Source organism: Carcharhinus amblyrhynchos, chromosome 2, assembly GCF_965287045.1.
Source record: "Carcharhinus amblyrhynchos chromosome 2, sCarAmb.v2.hapA, whole genome shotgun sequence".
NCBI lineage: Eukaryota > Metazoa > Chordata > Chondrichthyes > Carcharhiniformes > Carcharhinidae > Carcharhinus > Carcharhinus amblyrhynchos.
This window is the reverse complement of record NC_137325.1, coordinates 39602411-39623894: the sequence shown is the minus strand read 5'-3', so window position 1 is coordinate 39623894 and position 21484 is coordinate 39602411. Positions and strand designations below refer to the sequence as shown.

Below are 21484 nucleotides of genomic sequence, written 5' to 3'. Positions count from 1 at the left end.
AGGAGTATTGACAGGCAGAGAGATCTGGGCACAAAGTCCACTGATCACTGAAAGCGTCAATGCAGGTGGATAAGGTAGTCAAGAAAACATAGGGCAGTCTTGCCTTCATTGGTCTGGGCATTGAGTATAAAAATTGGCAGGTCATGTTGCAGCTGTGCAGAACTTTAGTTAAGTCTCATTTAGAATATTGTGTACAATTCTGGTTGTCACATTACCAAAAGGATGTGGATGCTTTGGAGAGAGTACAGAAGAGGTTTACCAGGATGTTGCCTTGTCTGAAGGGTATTAGCTATGAGGAGAGGCTGGATAAACTTGGTTTGTTCTCACCGGAACAATGGAGATTGAGGAGTGACCTGATAGAGGTTTACATAATTACAGGTGGCTTGGACAGAATGGATAGTCAGATGCTCTTTCCTAAGTTAGAAAAGTCAAGTACTAGGGAATATAGGCTTAAGGTGAGTAGGGAAAAGTTCAGAGGAAATATGCTAGGCAAGTTTTGTTTTTACTCAGAGCGTGGTGAATGTCTGAAATCTGGTGGTGAGGTGTTAGGAGCAGGTACGATAGCACCATTTAAGGAGCAACTAGACAAATACACAAATAGGATGGGAGTTGAAGGAGACGGACTTCGTAAGTGCATATGATTTTAGTTTAGGCAGGCATCATGATCGGCACAGACTTGGAGGACCAAAGGGGCTGTTCCTGTGCTGTATTTTTCTTTGTTCTTTTTCATGGAGATGTAGCAGATGCCCATAGTTCCTACATTGCAGCAGGATAATGACAACAGTCCATCAATCCTTGTAAAGCTCCTGTGACTGTCTGACCTGCTGTCGAAGAGGTGAACAGAAACAAAAAACTAAACAAGCTCAAAAGAGAGCCAGAGAACCATGCTTATCTTCACCTTATTCGTCAATTGTCTTCCTTAGCAGCAAATGAGGACAGACTGCTATGCACGAGTGGGACCCATAGCCATACCACAGGATACTCAATATGGAGTTGACCGCCATGGCACAAACCATTGTCTTACAAGACGCAAGTCTGCCACCACTACGTTTTCCAGTACATATCTAATTTCCTTTTGAAAATCATGATTGAATCTGCTTCCACCACACTTTCATATACAGCATTCCAAATCATTGACAATGCACTGTATTAATATAATCTCATTCCACCTGTGATTCCTTTGCTGTTTACCTTAGCCAGGACAAGTTAAAAATTTTATAAATGAAAATAATACCTTGTAGGTTTTCGATCCACCTTTAAAGGATTCATTGAGAATCTAACTCTAAACATATCATGCGTGTTTGATTAGTGAAGCCATTTGAAACACATACTACATATAACCCAATTCAAAAGCCCACCATCACATATGTCATTATCCTAGATCCTACAGGTAGGGGAATTAGCAAGTTGAGTTTCTGGATATAATTTACTTAAATCCAAGAGTTTCCAACTCAACTATTATAAATATATTCAAGTTGCCTCTGGGGGATTGGTATACATCAACTTCCTGGAAAGCTCTATGAACTAAATCTGCTCATTTTTCAGAATTTATTTCTTCAGGGAATATGGTGAGACAAGCATTTATTGCCCATCTTTAATTACCTATAATATAGTGAGCCACTTTCTTGAACTCCCACAGTCCAAAGATGTGCGGGTTAGGTTGATTGGCCATGTTAAGAAATTACCCCTTAGTGTCCAAGGATGCGTAGGTTAGAGAAATTAGTGGGTATAATATGTAGAGATATGGGGGTAGGGCCTGGGTGGGATTGTGTTTGGTGTAGACTCGATGGGCTGAAGGGCCTCTTTCTGCACTGTAGGGTTCTATGGCTCTATGAACTGCTGCAGTCCATGTGGTATACCCAGAATGCTGTAGGAGAGAGAGTTCCAGGAGTATAACCCAGCATCACTGAAGGAATGGCGATATATTTTCAAGTCAGGATGGTTAGTGAAATTGGAAGCAAACTTACTGGTGGTGGTGTTCCCATGTGTCTGCTAACCTTGTGTTTGCAGGCAGTAGCGGTTACTGGTTTGGAAGGTGGTTTCAAAAGAGCTTTGGTGAATTGGTGCAGTTAATCTTGTAGATGGTATACACTGTTCCCACTGGCTATCAGTTGTGGAGGAAGTGAATATTTCAGGTGGTGGATTGAGTGCAAATCAAGTGGGCTGCTTTGTATGGATGGTGGACAGGCTTTGGGGAATCAGAAAGTGAGTAACTCTCCTCAACATTTTCTTTGACCTGCTCTTGTTGTCACAATACTTATGTACATGGTCCAGTTCAGTTACTGGACACCAGTAGTGGAGGATTCAGTGATTGCTAATGCCACTGAATGTCAAGGGCAGGCAGGTGGATTCTCTTTTGTTGGAGATGGTCATTGCCAGACATTGTGTAGTATGAATTCAACTTGCCACTTATTCACTCATGACTGATTGTTGTCCAGGTCTTCCTGCATTTGGACATGGATTGTTTCAATATCTGAGGAGTCACAAATGGGGCTGAATAGTCTGAAATCATCAGCAAACCTTCCCACTGGAGGTTATGCTGGAACAAAGCAGCTGAAAATAGTTTTTGCCGTGGACTAAGAAGAAAGAACAACACAGCATGGGAAACAGGCCCTTCAGCCAAACGAGCCCGCGCTGCCATTTTAACATTATGAGTGCCCTCCTCTACCCATGACCTTTGTCTACGCCTATTGGGGAAGATTGAGGGAAGACTAATTTAGGGACAATTTGTTACACCAATCAGCCTAAGAGCACATTTTTGGGATGTGGGAGGAAACCGGAGCACCCGGAGAAAACCTACCCAATCACGGGGAGAATGTGCAAACTCCCGCAGACACCAGCCCAAATCCATGTATCTGCACAGCATTCAGTGAGCTGTCATGTTGCCCATCAGATGGTCCAGTTTAAACGTACACTAACGACGTGATGCACTAGGCAACTCTCGAAGTGACATCCAACAGCAGCCCCCGCACGACCCACCGTGTGTATGTCCCTTGTTGGTCAACAAGGCGGACCGAAACTACCCCAAGGAGCTCTTGCAGTGATGTCCTGGGTCTGAGATGATTGAGTGCAATTTACACAACTATCTTTCTTTGTGCTAGGTATGACTGCAACCATTGATTCCCTTTGATTCCAGTTTTGCTAGGACTTCTTGATGCCATACTCTGTCAAAAGTTGCCATAATGTCAAGTGCAGTCACTCTCACCTTACTTATTGAGTTCAGCTCATTTGTCTATGTTTGGACCAAGGCTGAGTGGCCCCAGTGAACAGATTACTGATGACTAAATGCTGCTGAACAGCACTGAAAATAACTTCTTCCATTACTTTGCTGGTTATCAAGAGTCAACTGATGGGGTGGTGATTGGCTGGATTGGATTAGTATTGCTTTTTCTGGTCAGGGCATATCTGGGCAATTTTCCATATTGTTGCATGGATACCACTGTTATAGCTGTACCAGAGGAACTTGGCTATGGATCTGGCCAGTTCTGGAGCACAGGTGTTCAGCACTATTGCTGGAATGGTGTGATGCCAATAGCCTTTTCAGTATCCACTTCTTGATATCACGTGGAGTAAATTGAATTAGTTGAAGACTGGTGTATGAGGTGCTTGGGACCACAGGAATGAATGAATCACAACCTATCCCAAAATCACAACCTATCCCTAGTGCACACGTACAGAAAGTGATTAGGATAGCAAATTGAATGTTGTTGTTCATCGCAAAGGAAATGGAATATAAAAGTAGGGATGTTTTGCTACCGTTGTATAGCTTGTTGATGAAACCAATCTGGAATTCTGTGCATAGTTTTGATCCCTCTATTTAATAAGGGATGTAAATGTGTTTGATGCCATTCAGAGAAGGTTGACTACGTTGATACTTTGTTTGTGGGAGTTATCTTATGAGGAAAAGTTGGACAGTCTGGACATTCATCCATTGGAGTTTAGAAGAATGAGAATGATCTTATTGAAAGAAATAAGATCCCCTGAGATGATTTGACAGGATGAATGCTGAAAGAATGGTTTCCCTTGTGAGGGAGACTAGAACTAGAAGACAGTTTAAAAATAAGGGGTCTCTCATTTGTGGGAGAGAGATGAGAAAAAATCTTCTCACTCAGTGAGTTTCAAATCTTTGAAAGTCTCTTCCTCAGAGAGTGGAAGAGGCAAGGTCAATAAATATTTTTAAGGTAGAGGTAGATCGATTCTTGACTAGCAAGGGACTCAAAGTTTACTGAGAGTAGGTAGACTGTGGAGCTGAGGCTACAATCAGATCAACCATGATCGTATTGAATGGCTGAGTGGGCATGAGGGGCTGAATGGGCTACTCTTGCTGCTAATTTGTATATCCATGGGAGGGGCCGAGATGGATCATTCACTCAACATTTTTGACTAAGGATTGTTCCAATTGCTTCAGCTTTGTTTTTTGCACTGATATGCTAGGCTCCCCCATCCTTAATAATGAGCAGATTTGTAAAGACTCCTCCCCTACTCAGTTGTTTAATTCTCTACTGCTATTCGCAGTTGGGTGTGGCAAAACTGGAGAGCTGAGGCCTTATCTGTTTGTTGTGAGATCGCTTAGATCTATCTATTGCATGCTGCTTCCACTGTTGTAGCTTCACCAAGTTGGCACGTCATACTTAGATATGCCTGGTTGCTCCTGATGTGCTCTTCTGTATTTTTCCTTGATCAGGGTTGATCCTCGGGCTTGATTGCAATGGTAGAATGGGCCATGAGGTTGTGGTTGAATGCAATTCTGCTGCTGCCGATGGCCCACAGCACCTCATGGATGCCCAGTTTTTAGTTGCTCAGTCTGTTCAAACTCCATCCTATTTAGCATTAAAAGTTACATCCTTTCCTGCATTTAAATTTGATTACAAAAGCAGGGAGGCAAGTCATGTTGGAGTTGTGTAGAACTTTGGTGAGGCCATAGCTAAAATAAGGGGTGCAGTTCTGGTCATCACATTATAGGGAGGATGTGATTGCACTGGAGGGAGTCCAGAGGACATTCACCAGGATGCTGCCTGGAGGTTATGAAATGAGATTGGGCTGGCTTGGGTTGTTTTTGTTGGAGCAGGGAAGACTGTGGGGGGGGAGGGGCGCGGTGTTGCCTCACGTTTCTAATGTGTTGGTGCGGACTTGATGGGCCGAAGGGCCTCTTCCGCGCTGTACGATTCTGTGATTAAATGCTGTTCTTGCTGTACATTTTGGTGCAATCTTATTTTCTCATCATGCCAGTCCATCAGCATGGCAAGTCGGTAAGATAGCCTTAACTTCTTTCTGTGATAGTGAATTCCATAGGTTCAGCACTCTCTGGGTAAAGAAATTTCTCCTCATCTCTGTTGTAAATGGTTTACCTTGTTTCCTCAGACTGTGATCTCTGGTTCTGGACTCCCCTGCCATCGGGAACAATCTTCCTGGATCTACACCTGTCTAGTCATGTTAGAATTTTATAGGTTTCTACAAGATTCCCCCTTATTCTTCTGAACTCCAGCGAATATAATCCTAGCTGATTCAATCCCTGCTTATATGTCAGTAATGCCACCCCAGGAATCAGTCTGGTAAACCTTCTCTGCAACCCCTCAAAGAAAACAAAAAACAACGAAAATTACAGCACAAGAACAGGCCCTTTGGTCCTCGAAGCCTGCACCAACCATGCTGTCTGACTGAACTAAAAATTCCCTATCCTTCTTGGGACAATAGCCCTCTATTCCCGTCTTATTCATGTATTTATCAAGACACCCCTTAAAAGTCACAATTGTATCTGCTTCCACTACCTCCCCCGGCAATGAGTTCCAGGCATCCACCACACTCTGTATAAAAAACGTGCCTCAAACATCCCTCCTTAGCAAGAAGCAGACCAAAACTGCACACAATATTCCAGGTGTGGCCTCACCAGGACCCTGTATAACTGCAGCAAAACATCCCTGTTTTTGTACTCAAACACTCTCGCTAGGAGGGCCAACATACCATTTACCTTCTTCACCACCTGCTGCACCTGCATGCTTACCTTCAGTGGGTGGTGCATGAGGGCATTCAGGTGTCATTGCACAGTTCCTCTCCTAATTTACAGCCATTCAGATAGTAATCTACAATGCCACATTTGCCCAAATTATACTACATTTGCTCACTCACTCAATTTGTCCAAATCACACTAAAGGGTTTCTGTATCCTCCTCACAGTTCACCCTCCCACCCAGCTTGGTGTCATATGAAAATTTGGAGAAATTACATTTAGTTCCCTCATCCAGATAATGAATAGCCAGGGTCTCAGCATTGATTCCTGCAGTATCCCACTAGTCACTGACTGCCATTTGGAAAAGTATCCGTTTACCACTACTCTTTGTTTCCTGTCTGCCAACCAGTTTTCTATGCATCTCAACACACTAGTTCTAATCCCATGCACTTCAATTTTACACACTAATCTCTTACGTAGCACTTTGTCAAAAGCCTTCTGAAGTACAAATAAACCACATGCGTTAGTTCCCCTCATCAACTCTATTAGTTACATCCTCCAAGAATTCCAGTAATTTTATCAAATCTATGCTGACTCTGTCCAATCCTGCCACTATTTTCCAGGTATTTTGCTCTAAATTTTTTAATGGATTCTAGAATTTTTCCCACTGCCGATGTCAGACTAAAATTATAAATCTTGATTAAGAACTGTTCCTTTATGCAGTCAGATTTGTGACTGTGCACCATTTTACACATCCACAGCAACATTATTAAGGGAGGTAAATTCATTTGGAGAATCAATTACTGAATACAATGAGCTAAGAGTTCATCCACTCACTTCTAGAGTGATATGGGAAGACTGAGGAGGATGAACTTTTTTAGAAGTTCAAAACATATAAAGAAGGTATTCCGATAAGCGTTTGCTCTTTAAAATACTGCAGTAATACTGAAGCTGTGGGTAAATCTTGGAACAAGATGCATACAAATGATAATTGCCACTTGTTGCACTTGACCTTTACTTTTCGCACTTTTCAAAAGACTTACCCTTTTCAAAAATTTCTTTAAGTACTCCTCGTTTTATCAGCTCCTCTCTGCTTTGCCGCGTGGATATCTTTCTTTCCAGAGCTGAAAGTAACAAAGATTATATTTAGATGCAATGACTATAAATAATAGAGATCGTATTTGGATACAGAAGCTATAAATGACATTTTATTTAGACACGTAGGGGTTAAAAACTAGGGATTATCATGTAAATGGTTAATCTGCATTCACTGCTTCTGATAAAGACTGAAAACAACTTTTAGCCTGCTTGTTCATTTTAAATGATTGCAGTATGCAGTCAGTGCTGAGAGATTGCTGGGGCAATTCTCCCATCCCGCCATGCTAATTTTTTAGTGTGGTAGGCCAGGAGAATTGCATGCAGGCTGAATTGTGGGATTCACACGTACATTCCTGCTGCACACGCATCTCCGAGCGCCGGAGATCCAGTGAGGTCAGGACCATGGTAGAAATTGGCAAGAACAGCAGGTAAGTGATTTAAATTTATTTTTACTCTTACTTTAATCTGGTTAGTGGGTCCGGGACTGAAATCTCCAGCCTGCTAGCATCTCCCACACCATCAGTACAATTTCACTCCAGAGGGGTTCAAACTAGCTCCTCACTTTTGGGGAAGTAGTGGGAGACCCTGTTGGAGTGAAAGGGGGGCAATTTGTCCCCTTAGGAGTTGAACAGTGAGGAGGTAATGCCCTCTGGGCATGGGCACCCTAGCTGTGCTAGCCTGTGCACCTGGCACTGCCCAAGGGGCAAAGTGCCATTGCCCAGGGGACATTTTGGCACTGCCCATTAGGCACTGCCTCGAGGGCAGAGCCTGTTGAAGGCGGGGTCTATGGGACAATTAGTTAGGGTAGGGGGTCCCGCTGCCACTCTGCATCGATCAGGGCTGGAGGAAGGCCAGCGATTGAGGCGGGATGGGTGATGGGGTGGTCCGCCGGAGGGTTGGCATGTCTGCCTCCCGAAGGGGGGTTTCTGCCTCAGGTGGGGATGGTGCAGGGGGGCAGAGATAGGGGCTGGAGATCGCGGTGCTCCGGGGCTGGCCCAGGAATTCTTGTGGGGGCTGCGATCAGTCGGTGGGGTGTGTGGAGGAGCTGCAGTGCAAAGGTCCCAGGCTGGCCAGCGATTGAGCTGGCCAGCAAACTGCAGGATGACAGTTCAGGGTGACTGCGCATTCGCAGAGACCTGGAACTGTCAGACTCTGGCATGAATAGGCCCCACACCCTGAACTTTTAAGATATTCCCGATCATGCATTGCATTATGGACTTTAGTAAGGCGTTTGATAAGGTTCACCATGGAAGGCTTCTGCAGAAAATGCAGATGTATGGGATTGAGGGTGATTTAGGTAATTGGATCAGGAATTGGCTGGCGGACAGGAGACAGAGGGTGGTGGTTGATGGTAAGTATTCGTCATGGAGTTCAGTTACGAGTGGTGTCCCTCAGGGATCTGTTTTGGGGCCACTGCTGTTTGTAATTTTTATTAATGATCTGGATGAGGGTATAGTTGGGTGGATTAGTAAATTTGCTGATGACACCAAAGTCGGAGGTGTGGTAGATAGTGAGGAAGGGTGTCTTAGTTTACAGGGGGACTGGGACAAGTTGCAGAGCTGGGCCGAGAGGTGGCGGATGGAGTTTAATGTGGATAAGTGTGAGGTAATTCACTTTGGCAGGAATAACAGATGTGTGGAGTATAGGGCTAACGGTAGGACTCTGAATAGTGTGGATGAACAGAGGGATCTAGGTGTATGTGTACATAGATCCCTGAAAGTTGGGAATCAAGTAGATAGGGTTGTTAGGAAGGCATACGGTGTCTTGGCGTTTATTGGTAGGGGGATTGAATTTAGGAGCCGCAGCGTCATGTTGCAACTGTACAATACTCTGGTGTGGCTGCACTTGGAGTATTGTGTGCAGTTCTGGTCCCCACATTATAGGAAGGATGTGGAGGCTTTGGAGAGGGTGCAGAGGAGGTTTACCAGGATGTTGCCTGGTATGGAGGGGAGGTCCTATGAGGAGAGACTGAGGGATTTGGGGTTGTTTTCATTAGAAAGAAGGCGGCTAAGAGGGGACCTTATTGAAACATATAAGATGATTAGAGGTTTAGGTAGGGTGGACAGTGATAGCCTTTTTCCTCGGATGGAGAAAGCTAGCACGAGGGGACATAGCTTTAAATTAAGGGGGGGTAGTTATAGGACGGGTGTCAGGGGTAGGTTCTTTACCCAGAGGGTGGTGAGGGATTGGAATGCCCTGCCTGCTGCAGTTGTAAATGCGCCTAGTTTGGGGGCGTTTAAGAGATCCGTGGATAGGTTTATGGATGGAAAGGGTTTGGTTTAGGTTAGAGGGTCATTGCTTTTTAACTGGTCGGCGCAACATCGTGGGCCGAAGGGCCTGTTCTGCGCTGTAATGTTCTATGTTCTATTACAGAGTGTGGGAGATTCAAGTGTGATAAAAATAATCGTGATTTACATAAAAGTTTGTCCATGAATTCAGCACTTTGGACTTTTTTGGGATATTTGCCCCCTGCCTGTCTGAACAGGATATGCAATATTATGCATCCAATGTAACACAAGTGAAATCGAACCCAAGCAACTGAAAGTCAGCCTTCATCATTCAAAAGCACTGTATATTTTGGCTGGAACAGCTGCTAGAAAGGCATTCTAGAGGTCACTTTGATTTGGGAGAAAGATAAAAATGGCACATTTGACCCAGAGTGGGTTCCAAGGTGGTCAGACAGGAGAGGCTCTATATCCAGAGAGCGACTGTATCCTTCAGACAAACTTTGAGCAGTCACTGTGAGCAGATAGCCATGTATGTCAATGCCCATAGGATATGGATGCAGTGCCAAAAGTAAGTTCAATGTTCTTACACAAGCAGTCAACCTTAAATAATACATTCCACAAACAATAGCACTAACCTCAGAAACCCTCTCAGTTCACCTCACTTCTTTAAATTCATTTACTAAAATCTCCATCAACTGTGACTTAGAAGAATCATAGAAGCCCTGCAGTGCAGGAGGCCATTTGGCCAGAATTGAACCTGGGTCCCTGGCACTGTGAGGCAATGTTAACCATTATGCCACCCGTAAGACCTCTATGAGATTACCCCTAAGCCTCTTATACTCCAAGAGAAAAAGTCCTAATCTATACAACCTCTCCTTATAACTCAAACCATCAAGTCTCAGTAGTATCCTAGTAAATCTTCTCTGCATTCTTTCTAGTTTGATAATATCCTTTCTATAATAGGGTGACCAGAACTGTACACATTATTTCAAATGTGGCATTACCAATGTCTCATACAACTTCAACAACCTGTCCCAACTCCTGTGTTCAATGTTCTGACTAATGAAACCAGGCATGCCAAATGCCTTCTTCACCATTCTGTCCACCTGTGACTCCACTTTCAAGGAGTTATGAACCTGTACCTCTTGATCTCTTTGTTCGAGAACTCTCCCCAGTGCTCTACCCTTAACTGAATAAGTCCTGCCTTGGTTCGATCGACCAAAGCGCATCACCTCGCATTTACCTAAATTAAACTCCATCTGCCATTTGTCAGCCCACTGGCACAATTGATCAAAATCCCGTTGCAATCCTAGATAACCTTGTTCCATGTCCACAATGCCACCAATCTTGATGTCATCTGCAAACTTACTATCTATGCCTTTAAATTCTTATCCAAATCATTAATATAAATGACAAGTAACAGTGGACCCAGCACCGATCCCTGAGGCACACTGCTGATTACAGGCCTCCAGTTTGAAAACAGTCCTCTACAACCACATTCTGCTTTCTGTCATCAATCTAATTTTGTATCCATTTGGCTCCCTCAGCCTGGATCCCATGAGATTTAACCTTATGTAACAAACTATCATGTGGTACCTTGTCAAACGCTTGATGTTCAGATTCTCCAGCTCACTTTCACACATCATACCATTTCCTCTACCTCTTGCAATCTCCACATACTTCAGTTATTTGACTATGACAGATACGTCACCCAAAAAATGCAACATGCCCACCAATGTTCTTATGTCACTCATGCAGGATGAGTTCACACATAATTAGAGCAGAACTGGCAGGGACAGGCATACCTGTGCCATCTAAGTCCTACGAAGGAGATGCTGCCTGCTAGCCATGATGGATCCCATTGCAGTCGGCATTCCTGAGAGCATTGATGATAATAGTTTGATCCTTCCGCCCATATTCTTATTCTCAAATCCTCATCCTGCTATCTGGCACGAAGTGTAAGATGTTGATTGAGTGATCATGGATTAGTTACTTCCACCTCACCTCGTTTCCCTCACCTAACCCTCTCCTTTTGGTTCTCTGCCTACAGACATCCAAGTACTGCTGGCTGCCCAACCACACAGCAGCTTCTGGGGAAAGGATAGAACAAAATCATATCACTCATAAAGAAGTACTATGTTACTCGATCTAACACTTACAGACACTAGCTCAAATTTTGACATTTTGTAAACTTTATAGGTGCTATAGAGTTGGTTTGGTGCATGCTGTACATAAGGAACAAGGGAGCTGTATCCAGCGTAAAGAACAGTTTGCCAGCTCACTGGGAGAAGAGATCATACACGATTTCTGCTAGAGGAGGCTCAGATATGTGCAATGTGATGGGGTGGCCCTACAGGAGAATGCTGATGATGCTTAATGCATTGGAAGGCCTGTTGCACACTCTTTTATCACTGTCAGAGTCCATTGGAGAATCTGTTTTCAGTTGGCTGAGAACATCATGCAGAGCATGGATCAATCCTTTCCAATATGGAATTATGGCCCACTGCAACACTTGTGGACCCAGAGTGGTGCAGGGTCTGAACACAGAACAGTACAGCACAGGAACAGGCATGGGCCAAACATGATGCCAAATTAAACTAATCCTTTCTGCCTGCTATTGGTCCATACCCTTTTATTCTTTGCATAATCATGTGCTTATCTAAAAGCCCCTTATCGTATCTGCCTGCACAACCACCCCTGGCACAGCATTCCTGCCATCCACCATTCTCTGTGTAAAAAAGAATGTGCCTCTCTCACCTTCCCCCTAGTATTGGACATTTCAACTCTGGGAAAAAGATTCTGACTATCAACTCTATCTATAGAACATAGAACATAGAACATTACAGCGCAGAACAGGCCCTTCGGCCCACGATGTTGCGCCGACCAGTTACAAAAACAATGACCCACTAGCCTATACCAATCCCTTTTCGTCCATAAACCTATCTATGTCTCTCATAATTTATGGGCTTCTATCAGGTCCTCCCTCAGCCTTCGCCACTCCAGAGAAAACAATCCTAGTATGTCCATGATAGCAGGTGGTATAGAATTCTCAGTGTGATGCCCTTCATTTTAGTTTTACCATAATAAGTAGACTAGGTTAAGTTCATTATAAAGTGCCTTATATATATAGTAAGAATTCGCAATGTGCCTGGAACAATATATGCAAAAGTATCATAAATTGCAAAGGAATTATAAACTGTATATCCACAAATTATAAGCTTAAGCTGTATTTTCAACCCTGTATTGTGTACCTTGGCCAACTTTGTTCTGAATGCAGCATGATGGGAAACAGTGGTAGACAGATCAACTTCTTGAATACAATAGAGCACAGAAAAGCAGCTTCTGTTATCTGTTTTTGGATATGCAAAAGGCAAGTTTATTCATAGGCTTGCTATTTAAGGGAGTAAGTTTGTTCCTGGATAACGAGGTTGGAGCTGTCTCTCAAGCTGATAAAGGCCCAGGTTCCAGCAAAAGAGTGACTCCTTTCACCAAGTCTCTGTGTAAGATTATCCCCGGAGTGGTCTAAGCATCAGATGCATTGTTTAAACATGACATCTCTGATAGCAACGTGGCTTACATTGTACAAATGTTGTCCTTGGATGATGGAAGGGGGTTACCAACCATGTACAGAGGGGCTATTCCTTGTCTCCTGATTCTTCTTGGTAGCCAAAAAGCAGCAGGAATGACAAATTGCTTCAAGTTGAAGACATTACAATTGCTATCAGGATGGTGGGCATTCATGGACATGATGATTTCTGGTATAGTTAACATCAACTATACATCTCTCGTTTATTCCAACTTTCTGCTTTTTGTTAGATAGCCAATTTTCAATCCATGCTAACACTTCACCCCAACTCCGTGTACCCTTACCTTCTGCAGCAACCTTTTGTGAGGCACGTTATTGACTGCCTTCTGGAAATCTAAAAACACCACATCCACCGGTTCCCCTCTGTCTACCGCACTAGTCACATCTTCATAAAAATCCAGTAAATTTGTCAAACACGACTTCCCCTTCATGAATCCATGCTGCGTCTGCTTGCTCGAACCATTCTTTTCCAGGTGTCCTGCTATTTCTTCTTTAATGATGGATTCTAGCATTTTCCCAACTATGGACATTAAGCTAACCGGCCTGTAGTTACCCGCCTTTTGTCTGTTACCTTTTTTAAACAGTGGCATGACAGTAGCTGTTTTCCAATCCGCCGGCACTTCCCCAGAATCCAGTGAATTTTGATAAATAACTACTAACGCATCTGCTATTACTTCTGCCATTTCTTTCAGTACCCTGGGATGCATTCCATCTGGTCCCGGGGACTTGTCTACCTTCAGTCCCATTAGTCTACCACCTTTAGTGACAGTAATTGTATTAAGGACCTCATCTCCTACCAACCCTCTATCTTTAATATTCGTTAAGCTATTTGTGTCCTCCACCGTGAAGATCGACACAAAAAACTTATTTAAAGTCTCAGCCATTTCCTCGTTTCCCAATGCCAGATATGCCTTAAAAGTAACTATCTTATCTGCTTCCACTGCCTCCCCCATCAGCGAGTTCCAGGCACCCATCATCCCTTACGCCCCCCAGTAATTGACTCTTCCATCCTATGTCCCCAAGTAATTGACTCTTCCATCCTGGGAAAAAGCTTCTGATTATCCACTCTGTCCATGCCCCTCATAATATTGTAGCCTTCTATCAGGTCACCTTTCAAACCCCATCATTCCAGTGAGAACAAACCAAATTTCTCCAGCCTCTCATAGAATCTTACAGTACAGAAGAAAACCATTTGGACCATCAAGTCTGCATTGACCACAATTCCACCCTGTCCCCATTACCCCATGCATTTAGTCCAGCTGGTTCCCCTTAACACTAAGGGGAAATTTAGCATGGCCAATCCAATTAACCTGCACATCTTTGGACCGTGGGAGGAAACCAGAGCACCCGGAGGAAACCCACGCAGACAGGGGAGAATGTGCAAGCTCCACATGACACTGACCCAAGCTGGGAATCGAACCCAGGTCCCCGATGCTATGAGGCAGCAATGCTAACCACTGCGCCCACATATTCCTCATAAATAATGCCCTCTATACCAGGCAACATCTTGGCAAATCTTTTCTGTACCCGCTCCAAAGTCTCCACAACTTTCTGTAGTGTGGTGACCAGAATACATTCCAAGTGCAACCTAAATAAGGTTCTATAAAGCTGCATGAATTGCCAATTTTTAAACCCGACGTCTTGGCCGCTGAAGGCAAGCATACCGTATGCCTTCTTGACTGTCTGCTCCACCTGCCAATCCTCTGAGACCAGGGGAGGTCCCAGAGGATTGTCTATTCTCCAATCCTCTGGAACCTCCCTGTAGCCAATAAGGATACAAAGATTTCTCTCAAGGCCCCAGCAATTTCCTCCCTTGCCTCGCTCAGTATTCTGGGGTCTATCCCATCAGGCGTTGGGGACTTATCTACCTTAAGTGTTTTTCGAGACCCCCAACACCTCCTCCTTCTTGCTCTCAACAATACCCAAACTATCCACACACTTTTCCCCAGAATCATCATCCACCAAGTCCTTCTTTTCAGTGAATACTGACACAAAGTACTCATTTAGTGTTTTGCCCATTTCCTCTGGCTCCATGCGCAGATTCCCTCTCCTGTCTTTGAGGGGTCAACACTCTCCCTGGATACCCTCTGTCTCTTTATTTATATATGAAAAGCTTTGGGATTTTCCTTCATCTTACTAGCCAATGACTTTTTGTGACCCTTTTTAGCCCTCCTTAGTCCTTGCTTAAGTTTCTTTCTACTTTCCTTGTAGTCCACACTTGCTTTGTGTGTTCCCAATTTCCTAGCCTTAACAAATGCTTCCATTTTCTTTTTAACTACGCTCACAATATCTCTAGCTATCCAAGGTTCCCAAAACATGCCCTAATTACCCTTCATCCTTACAGGAACGTGCTGATCAAATTCCTTTCAGCTTACACTTGAAAGCCTCCCATATGCCAAATGTTGATTTGCCCCCAAATATTTGCCCCCAATCTACATTCTTCAGTTCCTACCTAATATTGTTGTAATTAGTTTTCCCCCATTTTAGCCTCATCTGAGGACGACACTTATATTTATCCATCAGTACCTTAAAGCTTACTGAATTGTGGTCGCTGTTCCCAAACTGATTCCCTATGGAAACATCGATCACCTGGCTGGGCTCATTCCCCAGTGCCAGGTCCTGTATGGCCTCTTTCCTAGTTGGACTATCCACATACTGCTTCAAGAAGCCCTCCTGGATGCTCGTTTAAAACTCTGCCCCATTCATGTCCCTAGCACTGAATGAGTCCCAGTCATTATAGGGGAAGTTAAAATCATCCACCACAACAACGCATTATTTTACATCTTGCCAAAATCTGCCTACATATCTGTTCCTTTATCTCCTGCTGGCTGTTGGGAGGCCTATAGTAAACCCCAACAATGTGATTACACCCTTCCTATTCCTGAACTCTATCCATATTACCTACCCATATTTGAACTGTCGCTTCTCAATAAATCACATAACACTGTTTGTGATTCCTCAGCCCTTTAGCAGTCTGTGAAATCTGGGATAAATCTTACATTGTTATAATGATTATCTCGCTGATAGTTCATGTTAATATTTCTTAGAAGTAATGTTTAATTCTGGGAAGGTTAAACAAGAGAAAATAGGCCACATGTGACTTAAAGCAGCTTGAAGTCTGGTATACTTAAAAAGATTGAGGCCATGTTGACAGTCTCGATAGCTGGAAAAGTAAGAGCCATAAAACAGCTGGTGGGCTTAACTGAAGAACAAATAGATCAAAGAACAAAGAAAAGTACAGCACAGGAACAGGCCCTTCAGCCCTCCAAAGCCTGTGCCGATCATGATGCCCTAACTAAACTAAAAAGAACTGCCCTTACATGGTCCAAATTCCTCTATTTCCTCCCTATTCATGTATCCATCCAGATACTTCTTAGTGTTGCTGATATGCCTGCTTCCACCATCTCCTCTGGTTGCGCATTCCAGGCACCTACCATTCTCTGCGTGAAAAACCTCCCCCACACATCTCCCTTAAGCTTTCCCCCTCTCATCTTGAACCTGTGCCTCCTTGTAATTGACATGTCCACCCTTGGAAAAAGCCTCTGACTATCCGCCCTGTCTGCGCCTCCCATAATTTTGTAGACCTCTATCAGGTCTCCCTCAGCCTCTGTATTTCCAGTGAAAACAATCCTAGTTTATTCAACCTGTCCTGATAGTCAACATCCTTGGGGCCAGGCAACATCCTGGTGAATCTTCTTTGCACTCTCTCCAAAGCTTCCACCTCCTTCTGGTGCTGTGGTGACCAGAACTGCACACAATACTCCAATGTGGTCAAACCAAGGGTTTATTTAGTTACAACGTGCTTTCAAAACTCTTGTACTTGAAGCCCCAGCTGAAGAAGGTAAGCATGCTATTTGCCTTCTTAATTACCTTGGCTGTATGTGTTGGCACTTTTGGGGAACTATGGACCTGCACGCTCAGATCCCTCTGTATGTTAATGTTCTGAAGGGTTCTGCCATTTACAGTATAATTCACATCTAAATTTGATTCACCAAAATACATCACCTAGCATTTGTCCAGATTAAACTCCATCTGCCATTTCTGTGCCAAGTCTCCAATCTTTCTATATTCTGTTGTATCCTCTGACAATCCCCGTCACTATCAGCAACTCCACCAATCTTCGTGTCATCCGCAAACTTGCTAATCAGACCATCCATGTTTTCCTCCAGTTCATTTACATATGGTAGAAACATGGTAAATGTGGTATGACACTCACCTGATGAACATAAGAACATAAGAACATAAGAAATAGGAGCAGGAGTAGGCCATCTAGCCCTTCGAGCCTGCCCCGCCATTCAATAAGATCATGGCTGATCTGTCGTGGCTCAGTTCCACTTTCCCGCCCTCTCCCCATAACCCTTAATCCCCTCTCTTATCAAGAACCCATCAACCTGCTTCTTAAAAATATTTAGCGAGGCAGCCTCCACCACTTCAACGGGCAGAGAATTCCAGAGATTCACCACCCTTTGAGTGAAGAAGTTCCTCCTCAACTCCGTTCTAAACCGCCTCCCCTTTATCTTGAGGCTGTGCCCCCTAGTCCTACTGTCTTTTTTGAGCGGGAAGAGTCTCTCCACCTCTATCCTATCCATCCCATTCATCATCTTATACGTCTCAATGAGATCTCCCCTCATTCTTCTAAACTCTAACGAGTACAAGCCTAGTTTATTCAGCCTCTCCTCATAGCTCAATCCCCTGTTATATTCCTTAACCTCGGCTTGGGTGACTGTTCAAAGTTGAAGAGTCTGCATGTTCTCCCCATGTCTGCGTGGGTTTCCTCTGGGTGTTCCGGTTTCCTCCCACAGTCCAAAGATGTGCGGGTTAGGTGAATTGGCTGTGCTAAGTTGCCCCTTAGTGTCAGGGGACCTAGCTAGGGTAAATGCATGGGGTTATGGGGATAGGGCCTGGGTGGGGTTGTGGTCAGTGCAGGCTCGATGGTCCGAATGCGCCCCCCCCCACCTCCCTTGCAGGGTTCTCCGACTCTATTTCTCCCCGTGTCTGCATGGGTTTCCTCCAGGTGCTCCGGTTTCCTCCTACACTCCAAAGATGTGTGGGTTAGGTGGATTGGCCGTGCTAAATTGCCCCTTAGTGTCAGGTTGATTAGCTAGGATTAATGTGTGGGGTTAAGGGGATAGGTCTAGGTGGGATTGTGGGCAGTGCCAATTCGATGGGCCGAGTGGCCTCCTTCTGTGCTGTAGGGATTCTCTGATACCTGGTTGATTCATTGTATTCTTTTCGACAAGGTGCAGCTGCTGTTTTGCAGGTAAAATCCTGCAACCAGTTTGTACGTAGCAGGCGGGAGTGAACTAAATGACCAGTTAGATGATGGGCCTTCAACATAAATCTCAACAGAAAGGCAGCACCTCTGGCAATGCAGCATTCTGTCAGCTCAAATGTCTGCCTAGATTTTGCACTCTAGTTCCCCGAAGTGCCAAGCATTTCTGTTATCTGCACTGGAGATCTCATCTGCTGCCTGTATCAAATGAACTTCAACCCAGAAAATGGATTGTGGACAAGATGATGGTGAAAGTCCTGCCTAGAACTTCCAGCTCAGCCTTGGAAAATAATCAAGGCTTCTTTATTATTATGACTTGTTATCTCACCTATCTGTAAGACATCTCTCTTTTTTACCTGTTGAAAAGTTCTGAAAGGAGAGAGAGCTTTATAGATAACACGCATTGCTAGTTTCAGAGTTTGGGTTTTACTAGAAATAAGGCCACGGTTTATACTTAAATACACACCTAGTAAGGTATAAACTGATAGGGATTGTTAGTTCAGGCCAGTATTTCTAGATTGCTGGAAGAGCTTCTAAGTTTTTTTTTAAGTTTGTTTATTAGTGTCACAAGTAGGCTTACATTAACATTGCAATGAAGTTACTGTGAAAATCAAAAGAGAAAATGCTGGAAAATCTCAGCAGGTCTGGCAGCATCTGTAAGGAGAGAAAAGAGCTGGCATTTCAAGTCCAGATGACTCTTTGTCAAAGCTGTGAAAATCCCCTAATCGCCATACCCCGGTGCCTGTTTGGGTACACTGAGGGAGAATTTAGCACGGCCAATGCACCCTAAATAGCACGTCTTTCAGACTGTGGGAGGAAACCCACCAGGAGCATGTGCAAACGCCACACACACACAGTGACCCAAACTGGGCATCGAACCCGGGCCCCTCGCACTGTGAGGCAACAGTGCCACCATGCCACCCTACTCAAAAGGATAACAGACAGCTCTTTCAAAGGGCTAGTATAGATAGGATGGGTCAAATAGCAGCCTCCTTTGCTTTCTCCAGCACAAATCTGTGAAGTTAGACCATAAAATCAAAAGACCATAAGACATAGAGGGGCTGTGCTCTGAAAGCCCGTATTACCAAACAAACCTTTTGGACTTTAATCTGGTGTCGTGGGACTACTTAATGTGGTACAAACAACAGAGGTCCCAGCACTGATCCCTGCAGAACACCACAGCAAAAAGTCTGACAACACCAGGTTTTAGTCCAACCGATTTATTTGATAGTAAACTCACAAGCTTTCGAGGGGACTGCCTCTTCACCTGACGAAGAGGCAGTCCCCTCGAAAGCTTGTGAGTTTACTATCAAATAAATCGGTTGGACTAAAACTTGGTGTTGTCAGACTTTTTACTGTGTTTACCCCAGTCCAACGCCGGCACATCCACATCATGAACACCACAAGCTACAGATCTCCATTCTGAAAAACATCTTTCCACTCTATTCTCTGTCTTCTGTAACCAAGTCAGTTCTGTATCCATTTAGCCAGCCCAGTCTTAATCTTATGTGATTTTAGTTTTTGTACCAGTCTGTCATGTGGGACCTCGTCAAACATCCTACTGAAGTCCATATAAACTACATCCACAGCCCTTCCCTCATCAATTATCTTTCAAAAAATTCAATCAAGGTGGTGAGACATGACCTTCCCCATGCTGCCTGTCACTAACTAGTCCATTTTCTTCCAATTGTGCATATATCCTGTCCCTCGGTATCTTCTCCAAAAGCTTCAGACCGACATCAGGTTCACGGGCCGATAACTTCCTATATTCGGAGATGTCAGGCGTAAGTTTTTCACTCAGAGGGTGGTGAGTGAGTGGAATCAGCTGCCATCGGTGGTGGTAGAGGTGAACTTGCTGGAGTCTTTTAACAGACTTCTGGATGAGTATATGGGATTTAATGGGTTTGAGAGTTATAGATAGGCCTGGTAGGTATGGATATGATCGGTGCAACTTGTGGGCCGAAGGCCCTGTTTGTGCTGTAGTGTTCTATGTTCTAACATCAACTGCACTGTCTTCATCTAACTTCTTGGCTATCCCTTCAAAAAACGCAATCAAATTTGTGAGACATGATTTGCCACTCACAAAGCCATGCTGACTGTCCCTAATCAGTCCTTGTGTCTCTAAATACCTGTAGATCCTGTCTCTCAAAATACCTTCCAACAACTTACCCACCACAGATGGCCTCACTGGCCTGTACACCACAGGCTTTTCCCCGCAGCCCTTTTTAAACAAAGGCACAACATTTGCCACCCTCCAATTTTCAGGCACGTCACCCGTGACTATCGATGACCCGTGACTATTCAAATATCTCAGCTAAGGGATCCGCAATTTCCTCCCTAGCCTCCCACAATGTCCTGGGATACACTTCATCAGGTCCCGGGGATTTATCCACCTTGACGCGCTTTGAGACTTCCAACATCTCCTTCTCTGTAATATGTACACTCCTCAAGACATCACTATTTATTTCCCCAAGTTCCCTAACATCCATGCTTTTCTCAACAGTAAATACTGATGGGAAATATTCATTTAGGATCTCACCCAAGTCTTGTGGACCCGCACACAGATGACCTTTTTGATCCTTCCCTTGTTACCCTTTTGCCCTTTATGTATTATGTTATGCTTCCCAATCACGGCCCATGTTACTCCATGCTCCCTCAGATTGCCAAATGCACTCCAAGTCCCCTCAGCACACCACCCTCCCCCCACCGCCATACACCAACCAACCTGTCACCTCACGCACTGAAATTCCACATATTATTTCCATACATTCACGTATACTGTGTCTCCATGTGTCCACTTACCGAATATAGAATCATAGACCTCTACAGTGCAGAAGGAGTAAACTAGGGTTGTTCTCCATGGGAAGATAGAGGTTGAGGGGTGACCTAATAGAAGTTTATAAAATTATGAAGGGCATAGATAGGGTGAACAGTTGGAAGCTTTTTCCCAGGTCGGAAATGACAAACACAAGGGGTCACAAGTTCAAGGTAAGGAGGGCAAAGTTCAATACAGATATGCGGGGGATGTATTTTACAGAGAGGGTGGTGGGGGCCTGGAATGCACTACCAAATAAGGTGGTTGAAGCAGACATGCTAGGATCATGTAAGACTTATTTAAATGGCCACATAAGCAGACTGGGAATAGAGGGATACAAACGGATGGTCTAGTTAGGAACACATGATCGGTGCAGGCTTGTAGGGCCAAAGAGCCTGTTCCTGTGCTGTATTGTTCTTTGATTCTTGTGCTTATTAGGTTTGTAAAACAAAACACACCACATCAAAGGAATAATCTGTTATTACAGCCTCTTAAAAGTTTTAATCATTCTTGGATCAACAGACCACCTGCTAAGCTGA

General features: G+C 44.1%; 1 protein-coding gene across 1 annotated transcript in view; it reads right to left on the bottom strand.

Moving 5' to 3' along the window:
- The window catches only part of phactr1 (phosphatase and actin regulator 1), a 433761-nt gene that overhangs the window by 149289 nt on the left and 262988 nt on the right, over window positions 1–21484 (bottom strand). Inside the window, exon 3 of the mRNA XM_080215880.1 lies at window positions 6990–7070. Coding sequence (XP_080072006.1) covers window positions 6990–7070 — 81 coding nt within the window. The remainder of the gene's footprint in view (window positions 1–6989; window positions 7071–21484) is intronic.